The sequence below is a fragment of the Pseudorca crassidens genome, chromosome 20 (genome assembly GCF_039906515.1).
Source record: "Pseudorca crassidens isolate mPseCra1 chromosome 20, mPseCra1.hap1, whole genome shotgun sequence".
NCBI classification, from domain to species: Eukaryota; Metazoa; Chordata; class Mammalia; order Artiodactyla; family Delphinidae; genus Pseudorca; species Pseudorca crassidens.
Window position 1 is genome coordinate 51258985 of NC_090315.1, and position 17104 is coordinate 51276088.

Genomic DNA, 17104 nt, shown 5'->3' on the forward strand with positions numbered 1-17104 from the left:
CTCTAGTGTATGGGAATTTTTGAAGATTTTTAAGCATGTTTCCTATCTGTCCTATCCTGTCCTGTCCTATCCTTCTTCAATGAGTATTCCCGTGGGAAATATGATACATTAGCAGGTACGCAATTGATTTTGGCGGGTCTTCCAAATAACAGAGAAGGTTGTTCTACTCAGTGGCAACTAAGCTGAATGTTACTGAAAATGACCCTACTTTTGCTCAGCTATATTTTAGATTACCAGTACCTGTTTCAACAGTGTAGTGGCTCAGAACAACAGCTGTGTGTCTTTGGGTAAATCGTGTAACCACTGTGTCCCTTTCTCCTCAATTGTACAATGGAGTTAATAGTAGCAAATAGCATGAGGTATTTGTCAGGATTTAACACGTGTAAAGCACTGAGAACATAAGCAGCTGATAATATGGACCTATTATCTTAGTACAGGTAGTATTGCACAGGGATTAAGAAAATTGAATGACTTTTATTAAAAACGGAACAGCTTTTACTTACTTATGAGAATTAAAGCCCTTTGTAAAATAAATTACTTCTGATCAAGCTATATTAAAATACTTTCAATATAGCTTGCATCTTTATTTGTAAGAGGCTATTGAGTTTTTTCATATATACAATTCGCCAGAGGTCTAATTTCTCATTGTCTTTTTAATGACAATGGTAAGTTCTTCTCTCACGGTGAGGAGTAAATGATGTCTTTTCTGAAGTATGGATTTGAGAGCTGTAGATCTGTGTGTCTCTTTCTGCATGTGTGTGCACGTGCACACACACATCAAAGTGTCTCAACAGAAATCAGGTAATTTTTTCCCCTGGAATATGTATATTCTAACATAATTCATTAAAACTCTTTACATGAAATCAAACAAGACTGAAAATAGTAAAAAAATTACCCCCCAAATTTGTAATTACAAAAAAAGACAGAACTATAGTTTCACATTTCCGACTGTATTATCAAGTTTAATGTGGAAATTCTGACTATGAAAAGTTGTATAAAAAGTAATATATATAATTTTGCAAAAGCATAGAGTAGTAAGAGTGATGTTCATTTCTTCCTCGGAAAGAATGAACTAATTAACCAAACATGCCTTGCTACCCTTTTGAATTGTACAAGCCTTCCCCCTGATGACTGTGCTTTTAAATTTCACTGGTGACTGAAGTCTTTCATACTCTGCTGTGCCCCTTGTACCTAGAATGTGCTTTTATTCTCCCGGTCAAATTCCCTTCTTCACCAAGCTTGTCAAGCCGTACCCGATCCCCACCGTGTTCGGCTGCGAGGGAGTTGCGGCAGCGCAGTTCATGCGCAGCACCTGAACCGAGGGAGCGGTGGGAGCTGAGTCCCAGCATGCAATGCTGCAGCCTGAGGCTCGGGGCGAAGCGGTCCTGGCGCCATTCCCCGCTGTGGGGGACAGCGGGATGCAGGCCGGGCCTCTCTTGCTGGGAGGTAGACAGCCCTATCCATCCCGTGTGCAGGTGGTGGGAGGTACAATAAGCAGCACGGGGGGCCAGGAAGCCCTCAGTCTCCCAGGTGCCCATCCTGAAAGTTGGAGAGGCAGCAGAGAATTTCCACCTGGCCCCTGCCATTTAGGAACCTTCCTTCTTAAGGTCAAGAGGCAGCGCGAGGGAAGCTGGGAGCTAGGACCTCCATGCCGACTCAAAGCGAGAGCTGAACAGAACCAGAGCCAGCGGCACGCATGTGCCACTGATGTGCAGGAAGCAGGAGAGAGATGAGCAGGCTACAGTGCCAGGAGAGAGCTGAAGGTGAGGTGAGGTGAGGGCCACAGCCTGAGCTGCTCATCTGTTTAGGGTGCGGCACGGGGGTTGCAGCCGTCCAGGGTCCAGGCCCAGCGTTCCCGCTCCACAGTTGGCCCAGGTTCTCCCTGTTCAGCAGCTTCTGTGGTGGGCAGTCCTCTGGAGACTTGCAGGAGTGGGTGCAGAGGTGTCAGTACTTGCAGGCTATATATTTACATACGTAAATATGTAAATTACATATACTACCGCGCCACCATCTGCCTGTCTTCCTTATCCCGGCCCCCACTAAGCCCCAACACTTGTAGTGGTCTCGCCTGGAGACAAGAGGGAGAAGGACAGAGGCTCTGCCATATCCCACTGCCTCCTTGGACCCTAGAGGTACTGAGACAGGGTGCTTTCGGGAAGGAGGGGAGCCTTTGGGGGGCCATCCCCGGGGCCTGGACCTAAGCAGGGGAGGCCATGTCCCACCCCACCTCTTGTTTCTGGACCCTCCTCCCCTTTGGGTGTGTGTGTTCTAATTTTCTTTATGGAAAAATAGACCAAAAAACAAAAATAATAGAGAGGTATTTAACTGCGATAAACTAGCCCCATGTGGCCAAAAAAAGAAAAAAAGAGAAATGTATTTGTATTATATGTATTATTCATATTATGTGAAATATATTTATATGTATGTATAAAATCATATGTATTGTTATTAATGCATTTTTATGCATATAGTATGTATATATAAATATGTTCAGACATTTATATAAGGTTACCATGTAAGTATATGCCATCACTTAAACTTATGATATGATGGCCAACTTAGCATTTATACAAGGGTCAGCTTGTGTATATATATATATATATATATATATATATATATATATATGGATACACACACGTATACATTATACATATGTATGTTGTAATATATGTATAACACATATGCACATGCCTGTACACATATGTAGTATAATTGTATATATCATTAATATGTATTATAATTGTGTGTATGATTACATATTTATATGTATAATTGTATATGTAATATATGTATAACATGTATAACACAGTATAGTATAACTGTATATTGTATAACTATACTGTGTTATACATATACATATATATGATTATACACATACATATATAAGTACAAATATTGTATATATACATATAGTATGTATATAATACATTATACTATTATATAAATATATGTATAGTATATACATATAGTATATGGGTAGTATATACATATAATATAGTATATATGTACATATGTACTGGTCCCTTGGTGAAGGGACCAGGATAGTATGATGATCTGATATAGTACTTAATTAAAAAATACAATTATGTTTTGAGCTGAAATAATATATTATTTCAGCTTTGAAAAGCTCCTTCCTTAAATGCCTGTATATTTATACACTGTGAATAGCGGTAAAGTAGAACTAACAATCACTGAAATGTGAGAGGAAGTTGAGCGTTCTAGCTGGGGGATTAGTCCAGGAGAAAACTAGTTCATTGGGCTGCTTTTTTTACTAGAGTGTAGGGTAGGGTTTCTCAATGGCTGCACTGTTGACATTTGGGCCTGGATAATTTTTGGTTGTGGGGTGCCACCCTGGGCACTATAAGGTGTTTAGCTGCATCCCTGGCCTCCACCCACTAGATTCCAGTAGTACTCCCAAGTTGTGATGACCAAAGTGTCTCCAGATATTGCTAAGTGTTCCCTGGGAGGGGGAGGGAAATCAGCCCCGGTTATGGTTCTCAGCTTTGCAAGAGCAGAACCTGCATTTTACTGCTTTAACTGGTACAGTCAGAGAAAACTGGTTTTCTGGAATGAAATTCACAGGAGAATAATTCTTTTTTTTTTTATTAATTAATTAATTGTTGGCTGCATTGAGTCTTTGTTGCTGCGCATGGGCTTTCTCTAGTTGTGGTGAGTGGGGGAGGGGGTCTCTACTCTTCATTACGGTGCACGAGCTTCTCATTATGGTGTCTTCTCTTGTTGGGAGCACGGGCTCTAGGCGCGCAGGCTTCAGTAGTTGTGGCTCACGGGCTTAGTTGCTCCGCGGCATGTGGGATCTTCCCAGACCAGGGCTCGAACCCGTGTCCCCTGCATTGGCAGGCAGATTCTTAACCACTGCGCCACCAGGGAAGTCCCAGGAGACTGATTCTTAATCCAGAATACAATTTCATTAATGTCTAGAGGGAAATATCCGTTTTACTCACTCCAGACTCATTATTGCTGAGATCCCCCTCCCCTGGTGTTAAGACTATTGCAGATCAAATTGGTAATAGACAAATAGCTTGGCAAACCTGGAATTGGAGTGTGTACCTTCTTGAGAGGTATTTTGTTCATGTCATTATGGTGTCTGATGAAATTCCTGTACTCCAAACCTAAAGAAATAGTGATTATAGTCCTGGTGTTCTTACTTACTAGATTCTGGACCCCAACTCACTTTATAAACATCATGGTCCCATCACAATGAGATGAGCAAATTAACCAAACTCTGTGACTCAAGTTTACCTCATCTGTAAAATAATATCAGTACCTCAAAGAGGAGTGGTAAAGATTGGTAACTACGTGTTGAATGGCTGTAAGTTCTTAGCAGAGAGTGCTCACTGAATGTGTTCACTATTATTAGTTCTATGTAAGAATAACTTTAGAATATTCTGCTGCTAAGTAAACATACGACAGATTGGGGGGAAATGTATATACTCATGTAACTACCACTCAGACCTACAGCTAGAACTTTACCAAACACCAGAAGCCCCCATCTGTCCTCCCCCAACCCCTGTCCCCTGCCGACCTCTTTCCCGTATCACGTGTCCCTCTTCTCACAAGTGGAATAAGCACCCCTTCTCTTAGATTAATCCCATTCTTTTTAAGCTAAAAATAAAACAGTATTGAGTCTCAATTTATAGTGGCAAAAACAAATGTGCAATAAATATATGCCCTCTAGAGTGATTGCACTAGAGAGGCATTTTACATCGGAAACATTGATTTGAATCTGCATAATTGATTGTGAATTGCAGTTAAACAGCCTTGTTGGGTCACAGTTATACCTGAATACTCATAATGATTCAAAAATGATTATAGTTTTGGTAGACACACACCCACAAATGCACCCCCCCAATATAGATAATGTGCTCATTTGCTCACGCTAACACACACATCATAGCTTCCACAGCATACTAAAGCATTTTGGTTGTGGCTTGTGATTGGGTGTAATCAGAATTTCCTTCAACACTTCATGGATTGTTATGTCTTTTTATGTCTACACTTCTTAACACTTGAATTACAACTAGATTGAGTGTCAGTACTTAAGCCAGTCAATAGACATGCAGGAACTGTGAGCCAGTTATCACGTCTTTTTTAAGAGCTAGCTAAAGCAGGGGTCCCCAACCCCCATGCCACAGGCTGGTAGCAGTCTGTGGTCTGTTAGGAACCAGGCTGCACAGCAGGAGGTGAGCTGCAGGCAAACAAGCATAGCTGCATCTGTACTTACAGCCGCTCCCCATCGCTTGCATTACCGCCTGAGCTCCACCTCCTGTCAGCATTATGGTGAGCTGTATAATTATTTCATTATATATTACAATGTAATAATAATAGAAATGAAGTGCACAGTAAATGTGATACGCTTGAATCAACCTGAAACCATCCCCCCACAACTGTGGAAAAATTGTCTACCATGAAACTGGTCCCTGGTGCCAGAAAGTTTGGGGACCGCTGAGCTAAAGAGTTTAAGGTGTGAAAGAAGAAAAAGGGGACTTTAAATGAAAATGAGACAATCTTAAAAAATAAAACGCTACCTTTAGCAAATTCTTTTGAAAAGCAACAAATGTTAAGTTGGTAAATTTTTACTTACCACTTATAATTTAAACCTTTAACTTTAAGAAAAAGTACATATTTCAAATGGCAGGACTGCAGAAAAATATTGTAGTTTGAATAGTTAAGCAGTAAAACTGATAGTGACTATTTTATAAAAACCTATGTTCAAGAAGCATAGGCTTCATAAAATTTCAGATGAATCTAGATAATTCCTGGATTTATTTAAAATGTTTATTGTTAATTTAAAAATTGGGACAATAATCCTGCATGATTTTTAATTACCAACGTATGTTAAATCCTAAATATAAGAGAAATATTTTCTGATTAGAGCAAAAATGGCAACAACTTAATAATTGTATAAAGTGAAAATCTGAAGATTGCATGAAATGAAGAATTAGCTGAATAAAATAAGCGTGTATAGATATCATGGTCAACATGAGACTGTTCTTATACTTTTCCTCACTCCTTGTGCCTTACTTTTTATTGGATATGTGATATACATAATAGGATAGATAAGACATGTATATACTTTCATATATATCCTTACATACCTATTCATATACACATACAGGTATGTGTATGTCTACACACACACACGCACACACACACTGCTTTCCTTTAGAAGTAACCACTATCCTGAATTCTAAGATTTTCATTTCTTTGTTTTTTGTTTGTTTGTTTTGGTTTGGTTTTTTTTTTGTGGTACGTGGGCCTCTTACTGTTGTGGCCTCTCCCGTTGCGGAGCACAGGCTACGGATGCGCAGGCTCAGCGGCCATGGCTCAAGGGCCCAGCCGCTCCACGGCATGTGGGATCTTCCTGGACCGGGAGCACGAACCCGTGTCCCCTGCATCGGCAGGCAGACTCTCAACCACTGCGCCACCAGGGAAACCCTGTTTGATTTTTTAAATAGTTTTCTTTCCTAGTCACATGTGTCCCCAAATAATGTATTACTTAGCTTTGCTTGTTTTTAAGATTCTCAAAACTGTCAACATATATTATATGGTCTTGTATAACTTTTTTCATTAAATATTTTATTTCTAAGATCCAACCTTGTTATTTTATTTTATTGATTTTTTGGTGTATGTTGGTGTAGTTCTTTTTCCTGCTGTATGTTATTTCATTGTGAAAAGTACTATGATTTATTGATCTCTTCTTTGATCCATAAATGTTCAGATTGTTAATCAATTTTTGCTATCATGAACATTGTTGCTAGAAATCGCACACATCTCCCTGTGCACAAATACAAGAGTTGCTCTAGGTTAATGCTTCTCAACTTTTTTTCTTATGGCACACAATAAACACTAGTATTTGTATGACACCAGAAGGCAAAGCTTCTTGAGACCAGCAGTTCATCATAGGGAGGCTCTGCCCAGGAGGAAATACATATCCATGGACCATGGGGTACAGAAGGTCAAATATGCAAGCTGATGACAAATTGTTTTTTAAACGTAGGTGCTCGCCTTTACACTCCCACTAGCAGGATGTTGGAGTTTCTCTTGGCCCACATTATCTGGACCATCTGGTGTTGTCAGACTTATTAAATCTTGCTGGTCTGCTGTTTGTAAAATAGTATCTAATTGTAGTGTTAATTTACACTTTGAGTTTGATCATCATTTAATAGTGGTTCTGTGCTGTGAACTCTCTGGTCTAGCCTTATGTCATTTTTTCTAGGGTGTTTTCTAACTGATTTAAAAGGAGTTTTTGTTTCTCCTTATTTTTTTCTTTTCCTTAATTTGCAATACTATTTGTAAACTGTTTGGGGAGTACTTTCTCCATGTTGTGATGTTTCTCTTTACATCACATGTCTTTTGGCAACCCTAAGTTCTTAGTTTTAATCTAGTTAAGTTTATAATTCTTTCCTAATATACATTTATTTATGTAAATTAGGAATACCCATTAGGTATTTTTGTTTCTTGTTTAAGTAAACCGTTTCTTTTTTTTTTTTTTTTTTAACATCTTTATTGGGGTATAATTGCTTTACAATGGTGTGCTAGTTTCTGCTTTATAACAAAGTGAATCAGTTATACATATACATATGTTCCCATATCTCTTCCCTTTTGCGTCTCCCTCCCTCCCACCCTCCCTATCCCACCCCTCCAGGCTGTCACAAAGCACCAAGCCAATATCCCTGTGCCATGCGGCTGCTTCCAACTAGCTATCTACCTTACTACGTTTGTTAGTGTGTATATGTCCATGACTCTCTCTCGCCCTGTCACAGCTCACCCTTCCCCCTCCCCATAACCTCAAGTCCGTTCTCTAGGAGGTCTGCGTCTTTATTCCTGCCTTACCCCTAGGTTCTTCATGACATTTATTTTTTCTTAAATTCCATATATATGTGTTAGCATACGGTATTTGTCTTTTTCTTTCTGACTTTAAGTAAACCGTTTCTATCTCAAGATACTGTTTTGTAATTTCCACGAAGTTTTCCTTCTTCATTTCCATATGCTCTTGTCTTTAAATTCTTTTTCTCTTATTGAACTTACACTATATATAAGCAGTGGGCATGTTGTTAGAGATCCTAGATTTATTGTTTTGTTTTGTTTTGTTTATTTGTTTTATCTGTTGAATCCAAGTAAGCTGTCAGCACATTACTAACTGAATGTGGAATTTTCCTTTTGGCAGACGATTGTGATGACCCTCTGGTGTCTGCCTTGTCTCAGGCATCATTCAGCAGTTCATCCGAGCTCTCTAGCAGCTATGGTCCTGGATTTGCAAGGCTAAATCGAAGAGATGGTAAGTCTGCTTTTTCTGCTCTGATTGGTTCATGACGAATCTCATTCATCTTCCATTCTCCTTTAGTAAAATCATTGTAAGTGATATATTGTAAAAGGTAATAAATTTCTTAATAAGCAAATGGCAGAAACTGATGGGATGTTCATGACATTTAGGATTGGCTCTAGAATGGCAAAGGGATGCACCTGTTCTGAGATCTTGTATCATCATTTTAGTGCCCAAAGAATTGAATTCCCTAAATCTGGCGATTTTTTTTAATGTATCTTATAAAATAAACTTTTCTTTAGAATTTTTTAATTTTTTAATTGAAATATAGTTGATATACTGTATAATTTTAGTTTTAGGTGTACAATATATTGGTTTGACATTTAAATACACTGTGAAGTGATCACCATGTTATGTCTAGTAACCATATAAAGATATTACGGTATTATTAACCATATTCCTTATGCTGTATATTACATCCCATGACTTATTTATCTTATAACTGGAGGTTTGTACCTCCTAATTCCCTTCACCTATTTTACTCATCCGCTCAACCCTCCTCCTCTGATAACCACCTCTTTGTTCTCTGTATCTAATTTCATTTTGTTTTGTTTGTTTTTTAGATTCCAGATATAAGTGCAATCATACGGGTTTGTCTTTCTCTGACTTATTTCACTTAGCATAATACCCTCTAGATCCATGTAAGTTGTCACAAATGGCAAGATTTTATTTTTTTAATGAAAAATAAACATTCCACTGTATATGTATATACCACATCTTCTTCATCCATTCATCTACAGAGGACACTTAAGTTGCTTCCATACCCTGGCTATTGTAAATAATGCTGCAGTGAACATAGGAGTGCATATATCTTTTTGAATTAGTGTTTTTATTTTCTTGGGGTAAATACCCAGAAGTGAAATTGCTGGACCTTATAGTATTTCTGTTTTTAATTTTTTGAGTAACCTCCATACTGTTTTCCATAGCAGCTGCACCAATTAATCCCACCAACAGTGCACCAGGGTTCCTCTTTCTCTACATCCTTGCAGACAGTTGTTATTTCTTGCCTTTTGGATGATAGCCGTTCTGACAGGTGTGAGATACATCTCATTGTGGTTTTGATGTGCATTTCCCTGGTGATGAGTGGTGTTGAGCCTGTTTTCAGGTGTCTGGTGGCCATTTCTATGTATTCTTTGAGAAACTGTCTATTCAGGTCCTCTGCCAATTTTTAAATTGAATTGGTTGTTTTTATGATATTGAGCTGTATGAGTTCTTTGTATATTTTGGATATTAAACCCTATTCGAATATGTCACTTGCAGATATCTTCTCCCATTCAGTAGGCTACCTGTTTGTTTTGTTGATGGTTTTCTTCACTGTGCAGAAGCTTTTTAGTTTGATTAGGTCTCATTTGTTTATTTTTGGTTTTGTTTCTCTTGCTTGAGGAGAGAGATCCAAAAATATATTGCTAAGACCAATATCAAAGGGCATACTGCCTATGTTTTGTTCTAGAAGTTCTATGGTTTCAGATCTTACATTGAAGTACTTAATCCATTTTGAGTTTATTTTTGTATATGGTGTGAGAAAGTAGTCCAGTTTGATTCTTTTGCATGTAGTCTGATTTTTCCAACACCATTTATTGCAGAGGCTGTCTTTTCCCCATTGTATATTCTTGCCTTCCTTGTTGTACATTAATTGACCATATAACGTGGTTTATCACATCGATTGATTTGCAGGTATTGAGCCATTTTTGCATCCTTAGGATAAATCCCACTTGATCATGGCATATGATCATTTTTAATGCATTGTATATTTTGATTTTTGCATCCATGTTCGTCAGTGATATTGGCCCGTAATTTTGTGTGTGTGTGTGTGGTGTCCTTGTCTAGTTTTGGTATCATGGCGATGCTGGCCTTTTAGACTGAGTTTCGAAGTATTCCTTCCTCTTCAATTTTTTGGAATAGTTTGAGAATGATAGATGTTAACTCTTCTTTAAATATTTGGTGGAATTCACCTATGAAGCTGTCTAGTCCTGGACTTTTGTTTGTTGGGAGTTTTTTGACTACTGATTCAATTTCATTACTAGTAATTGGTCTGTTCAGATTTTCTGTTTCTTCCTGATTCATTCTTAAAGATGGTACGTTTCTAGAAATTTATCCATTTTTTTCTATGCTATACAATTTGTTGTTGTATAATTATTTGTGGTGATCTCTTATGATCCTGTGTATTTCTGTGGTGTTGGTTGTAACTTTCCCTCTTTCGTTTCTGATTTTATTTATTTGGGTCTCTCTTTTTTTCTTGGTGAGTCTAGCTAGAGTTTATCAATTTTGTTTATCTTGTCAAAAAACTCAGTTCTTTTTTTCATTGGTCTTTTTTTTTCTTGGTTTCTTTTTTTGTTTATTTTAATTACTGCTCTGCTCTTTATTATTTCCTTCTGCTAACTTTGGACTCTTTTCTTCTTTTTCTATTTCCTTTATGTGTAAGTTCAGATTGTCTATTTGACATTTTTCTTGTTTACTGAGGTAGGCCTGTATTGCCATGGATTTCCATTTTCATTTTTCTCAGGGTATTTTAAAATTTCCTCTTTGATTTCTTCAATGACCCATTGGTGGTTTGGTAGCATATTGTTTAGACTCCAGTGTTTATGTTTTTTCTAGTTTTTTTTCTTGTAGTTAATTTCTAGTCTCATGCTCATATGGTCAGAAAAGATGCTTGATATGGTGTCAGTTTTCTTAAATTTATTGAGACTTTTTCTTGTGGCCTAGCTTGTGATCTGTCTTGGAGAATGTTCCATGTGCACTTGAAGATAATGTATATTCTGTTATTCTGGGATGAGATATGCTGTATATATCAATCCATCTGGTCTAATGTGTCATTTAAGGTCAGTGTTTCCATTTGGATGATCAGTCCATTGGCATAAGTGGAGTGTTAAAGTCCTTTACTGTTATTGTATTACTGTCAATATCTCCCTTTATGCTTGTTAATATTTGCTTTATATATTGATGTGCTCCTATGTTGGGTGCATATATATTTACAAGTGTTATGTCTTTGTTGGGTTGATCCCTTTAGCATTTTGTAATGTCCTTCTTTGTGTCTCATTACAATCTTTTTTTTTTTGTGTGGTACACGGGCCTCTCACTGTTGTGGCCTCTCCCGTTGCAGAGCACAGGCTCCAGACGCACAGGCTCAGCGGCCATGGCTCACGGGCCTAGCCGCTCCATGGCATGTGGGATCTTCCTGGACTGGGGCACGAACCCGTGTCCCCTGCATCGGCAGGCAGACTCTCAACCACTGCGCCACCAGGGAAGCCCACAGTCTTTGTTTTAAAGTCTGTTTTGTCTGATATAATTACTGCTAACTCAGCTTTCTATTTGTTTCCATTTGCATGGAATTTCTTTTTCCATCACCTCACTTTTAATCTGTGAGTGTCTTTAGATTTGCAAGGAGTCTTTTGTAGGCAGCATATATATGGGTTTGTTTTTTTTTTAAATCTATTCAGCTACTGTATGTCTTTTGACTGGAGCATTTAGTCCATTTACATTTAAAGTAATTATTGATAGGAATGTACTTATTGCCATTTTGTTAATTGTTTTCTGGTTATATTTGTAGTTCTTCTCTGTTCTTTCTTCTTTTCTTGTTCTCTTCCCTTCTGATATGATGATTGTCTTTAATGTTATATTTGGATTTTTTTTCCTTTTTTTGTGTATATGTGTTATAGGTTTTTGGTTTGTGGTTCTATGAGGTTCGTATATAATTATTTATTATATATAGGTATCTATTTTAATTTGATGATCTCTTAAGCTCGAACACATTCTAATAACTATGTTTTTAGTCCCTCCACCACATTTTATGTTTTTGACATCATGTTTTGTATCTTTTTATTTTGTGTATCCCTTAAATACTTATTGTAGATACAGATGATTTTACTACTTTTGTCTTGTAACTTTCCTACTAGCTTTATAAGTGGTTGATCCACTACCTTTACTATATGTTTACCTTTACCAGTGAGATTTTTTCCTTTTGTAATTTTCTTATTTCTAGTTATGGCTTTTTCTTTTCTTCTTAGAAGTCCCTTTAACATTTCTTATAAGGCCAGTGTAGTGGTGCTGAACTCTTAGCTTTTGCGTCTCTGTCAAACTCTACTTGTCCTTCAAATCTGAATGATAACCTTGCTGGCTAGAGTATTCTTGGTTGTAGGGTTTTTGTTTTGTTTTAAGATTTTTTGATGTGGACCATTTTTAAAGTCTTTATTGAATTTGTTACAATATTGCTTCTGTTTTATGTTTTGGTTTTTTGGCTGTGAGGCATGTGGGATCTTAGCTCCCCTATCAGGGATCGAACCCGCACCCCATGCATTGGAAGGCAAGGTCTTAACCAGTGGACTGCCAAGGAAGTCCCTTGGTTGTAGGTTTTTTTCCTTTCATTACGTTGAATACGTCATGCACTCCCTTCTGACCTGCAAAGTTTCTGCTGAAAAGTCAGCTGATAGTCTTATGGGAGTTCCCTTCTAGTTGCTCTTCTCTTGCTACTTTTAAGATTCTCACTTTAATCTTTAATTTTCCCATTTTAATTATAATGTGTCTTGGTGTGGACCTCTTTGGGTTCATCTTGTTTGGGACTCTGTGCTTCCTGGACCTGGATGTCTGTTTTCTTCCCCAGGTTAGGGAAGTTTCTGGGTGTTATTTATTCCAAAAATTCTCTGGTCCTTTTTCTCTCTTTTCTTCCTCTGGGACCCTATAATGTGAATGTTCCTATGCTTGGTGTTGTCTCAGAGGTCCCTTAATTACCTTTATTAAAAACTTTTTTTTTTTCCTGTTCAGTCTGCTTGATTTCCACTACTCTGTCTTCCAGATAACTGATCCATTCTTCTGTATCATTTAATCTACCGTTGATACCCTCTAGTGTATTTTTTACTTCAGTTGTTTTGTTCTCCAGCTCTTATTTCTTTTTAATTTTTCTAACTCTTGTTGAAGTTCTCACTCTGTTCATCCATTTTCCCAAGATTGGTGAACATCTTTATGATCATTATCTTGAATTCTTTATTGGGTAGATTACTTATCTCTGTTTCATTTAGTTCTTTTCCTGAGGTTTTGTCTTGTTCTTTCATTTGGAACAGATTTCTTTGTCTCTTCATTTTCCCTAATTCTCTGTGTTTATTTCTATGTATTAGGTAGTTCCATTACATCTCCCAGTCTTTTTGAAGTGGTCTTCCATAGGAGATGCCCTCTGGGCCAGCAGCACACTCCCCTCTGACCATCAGAGCTAGATGCTCCAGGGGTGTCCCCTGTGTGGGCTGCATGTACCCTTTTGTTATGGCAGGGCCCACTACTGTGGGCGGGCTGGCAGGTGGGGCTAACCCCCAACCTGGCTGGCTCTGTGACCTGGTGGTGCATGGCTGTTGTGGGCCCACTAGTGGGTGTTGTCAGCTCCTGGCACTAATAGGCTAGAGAGAGGATTCCGGAATGACACTTGCCAGTGCTAGTGTCAGCTCAGTAGAAGGAGATTCCAAAAATGGCCACCACCAGTGTCTCATTACCCAGGGGAGTCTCAGCTGCCTCCTGTCTGTCTGGGAGGCTCTCCACGGGCATTAAGTGAGTCTGACTCAGGTGCCTTTCAAACTACTGCCTCTACACTGGGACTTGGAGTATGTGAGATTTTCTGCACACCCTTTAAGAGTGGAGTCTCTGTTTTCCAATGCCCTCTGGCTCTTCCAAACATATGGCCTGCTGGTTTTCAAAGGTTGACTTCTGGAGCTTCTTTTTCCCTGTGCAGGATCGCTGGGCTGGGAGCCCTATGTGTGGCTTGAACACCATGCCCCTCATGGAGGACCTCTGTTGCTATGATTTCCCTCATGTTTGTGGGTCACTGATCCTGTGCTGGGGTTACTGACTAGACTCCATCTCTGTCCCTTCTACCTGTCTTGTTGTGGCCTTTTCTTTATATTTTAGTTGTGGAAAACCTTTTCTTATCTTCAGGTTGTTCTCATAAATAGTTACTTTCTTTTCTTTAATAAATTTATTTATTTTTAGCTGCATTGGGTCTTCATTGCTGCGTGCGGGGTTTCTCTAGTTGCGGCAAGTGAGGGCTACTCTTCGTTGTGGTGCACAGGCTTCTCATTGTGGTGGCTTCTCTTGTTGCAGAGCACGGGCTCTAGGCACACAGGCTTCAGTAGTTGTGGCTCGCAGGCTCTAGAGCGCAGGCTCAGTAGTTGTGGCGCACGGGCTTAGTTGCTCCGTGGCATGTTGGATCTTCCCAGATCCAGGCTCGAACCCATGTCTCCTGCATTGGCAGGCGGATTCTTAACCACTGCACCACCAGGGAAGCCCTGACAGTTACTTTCTAAGTAGTTGTTATTGTGGTGTGCGTGTGGGAGGAGGTGAGTTCAGGGTCTTCCTACTGTGCCATCTTGATCCTAAAATATACTTTTCTACAACGATATACAATCATTATGTATACAGTAGCCATGAAAATTTAATTGGCCCTCTATTTCAAGATAAGCAAGGAAGTTTGCAAGAAGCGACTTTAAAAGTTGCTAGTTATTTAACAGTAATCATCCCTAAGTTTAGTTAATTCTCAAAATGAATGACATGACTTTCCTGTTGAGGAATGGGAAGTTAATAAGCTTTCGTGCTCCTTTAGGAATACTCAGTTCGTATTGTTGACTATCTCTTAGGTAGGTTGTGTTTGATTGCTTGAGTTATGTTTAAAGAAAAGTGCAGATAATTAAATGGCAACTTGCTATAGATATAAGAGAATTTCAAAACTCTCTGCACTTAAAGACAAAGTATCGTTATTATCCCTTTCTATAATATGCTAAGGCAAAACCCATCTGCTCATGCATTCTATGGAAAGAGGATTGGCTATACTAACAAAGAAAATATTTTTAACAACCATAAAAAAAGACACTGACATATATTATTAAAACCTTGATTCACTCATTTATTATTCCCTTCGCACATGCTGCAGCTACTTCTTCTAATTTTACTCCTTGATCTTATCCTTTGTCCTGTTGTTTAATGTTTGAGTACATTGAACATTGGACATAACAAATAGATTGTGTGTGTGTGTGTGTGTGTGTGTTTTGCCATATGGTCCATGTTACAAATATCTAACTCTGTAGCATGGGTTTATTTAAAAAATTTTATCTGATATTATTTGATACATTCCTCTATGTGTGTTTCTTTTTTTTAAATTAGGTATTATTGCCATAACTTTGTGTTTCTTAGTGTGAGAATATCATTGGAGAGTAATAACTGAGATCCTTGTATCAAATGGAGAATTTTGTGGGCTTTGAATATATTTGTGTAGATAATTCTCGTCTGTTACATTTATTTGCCTTATAGTGAAAGTTATTGTCACATTGGACCATCTCTTCCTATTTTCAATTCTGAATTCCTTACCACAGGCAAATGGGATTTCCTAGCCCTGTGGGGGTCAGTCCAGATCCTGAACCAATGGTCCTTTCCATAGGAATGCTGTCATCACAACACTGACCTTAGAATGAAGTTTCTATCTTATCTTTCTTTTTAAAGTAAAGCAGAGTTTGGCATTTACCACCACTCCATTTGAGTTATAATAAGGTTTCATAGGATTTGGCCCATCAAAAGAGATACAAAATTTAATGTAACAATTTATCTTTATTTTCATTTGTTGAGGTTCAATAAATCTCTCTCTCTCTCTCTCTCTCTCTCTCTCTCTCTAATATGTTATTGATTTGATCAAATCATATTTTTCATTAATTTATATACTCATCAGGAGTCTCTATCAGTAGGACTCATTTTCATTCTTAATTCATTTCTATGGCTGTTGGTGAAACACAGTATTGAACTTCATGAATCTCATTTGCATGTTAATGAAATGGAGAAACACAACAGGATCGTTTTAATTATCTTTTGCTGGTTGTCAACCTGCTTGATTACATTTTTCTTTTTTATTTAGTTTTTCTTTTTTTACCTATTAATTACATGAAGTGTTCACAAGAGAATATCAGACTTTGAATGATTTATTAAAGGCTGTATATTATACTAGTATGCCGACATTCCTTGTGGTATTTAATTCAGGCTATGGAAGGGTGTTCAGCTAAGTCAGCGGGTCATGTATAAATAAACTGAATCAGCAATAAAGATCCTAGTATCCTAGAAACACAGATAGGGTTACCTTTTTGCTATGGAATCTGGAAAACTTAGAGCCAAAGAACAGAAAAGCAAGAAATGAGGAATCAAGCTCAACAACCCACTGCTTTCCATCTATGAGATAAGAAGTGCCCTGGGTAACACTGTGATAATGACTAGGCCCTGTAATGGGGAAAGGAAATCAGAAAAAGACTACAGTTAAATGTCCATTTCTACCAGTAGGGAAGAAGAAAATTTACTTTTTTTGAGGTATATTGATTTAATTTTGTCACTTAATTCCATTGTGGGTTGAAATGTGTCCTTCAAAAGGATACATTCACATCTTAACCCTGATACCTATGAATGTGACCTTATTTAGCCCTAGAGTCTTTGCAGATGTGATCAAGTTAAGATAAGGTCATATTGGATTAGGGTGGGCTCCAGATAAGGCCTGATAAGGAGAATGAGATTTGGAGACACAGGAACAGAGAAGACAGAGAGAAGAAGGCCAGGTGAAGACAGAAGCAGAAATTCAAGTAATGTAGCTACAAGCCAAGGAATTCCAAGGTTTGCCAGTAACAACCAGAAGCTGGGAAGAGGCAAAGAAGGATCTTTTAGAGGATGCGTGACTGGTGACACCTTGATTTTGGACTTTGGGTCTCCAGAACAGTGAGGGAATAGATTTCTGTTACTTTAAGCCAGTTTGGGATA

The 17104-nt window shown here is 38.2% G+C and overlaps 1 protein-coding gene across 4 annotated transcripts in view; it reads left to right on the forward strand.

Annotated features, from left to right (window-relative positions):
- CNTNAP4 (contactin associated protein family member 4) overlaps nt 1-17104 on the forward strand; it is a 264146-nt gene that overhangs the window by 29547 nt on the left and 217495 nt on the right. For 2 of the 4 annotated variants that reach the window (XR_010938853.1, XM_067717889.1), the window contains exon 2: nt 8189-8299. Coding sequence is in view for 1 of the 4 variants with exons in the window: in XM_067717889.1 (XP_067573990.1) it covers nt 8189-8299 (111 nt within the window). In the remaining 3 variants the exon portion in view is untranslated. Of the gene's footprint in view, nt 1-7730; nt 7830-8188; nt 8300-8966; nt 8986-17104 lie in introns of those variants that run through there. The other 2 variants (XM_067717890.1, XM_067717891.1) reach the window with 2 other exon arrangements.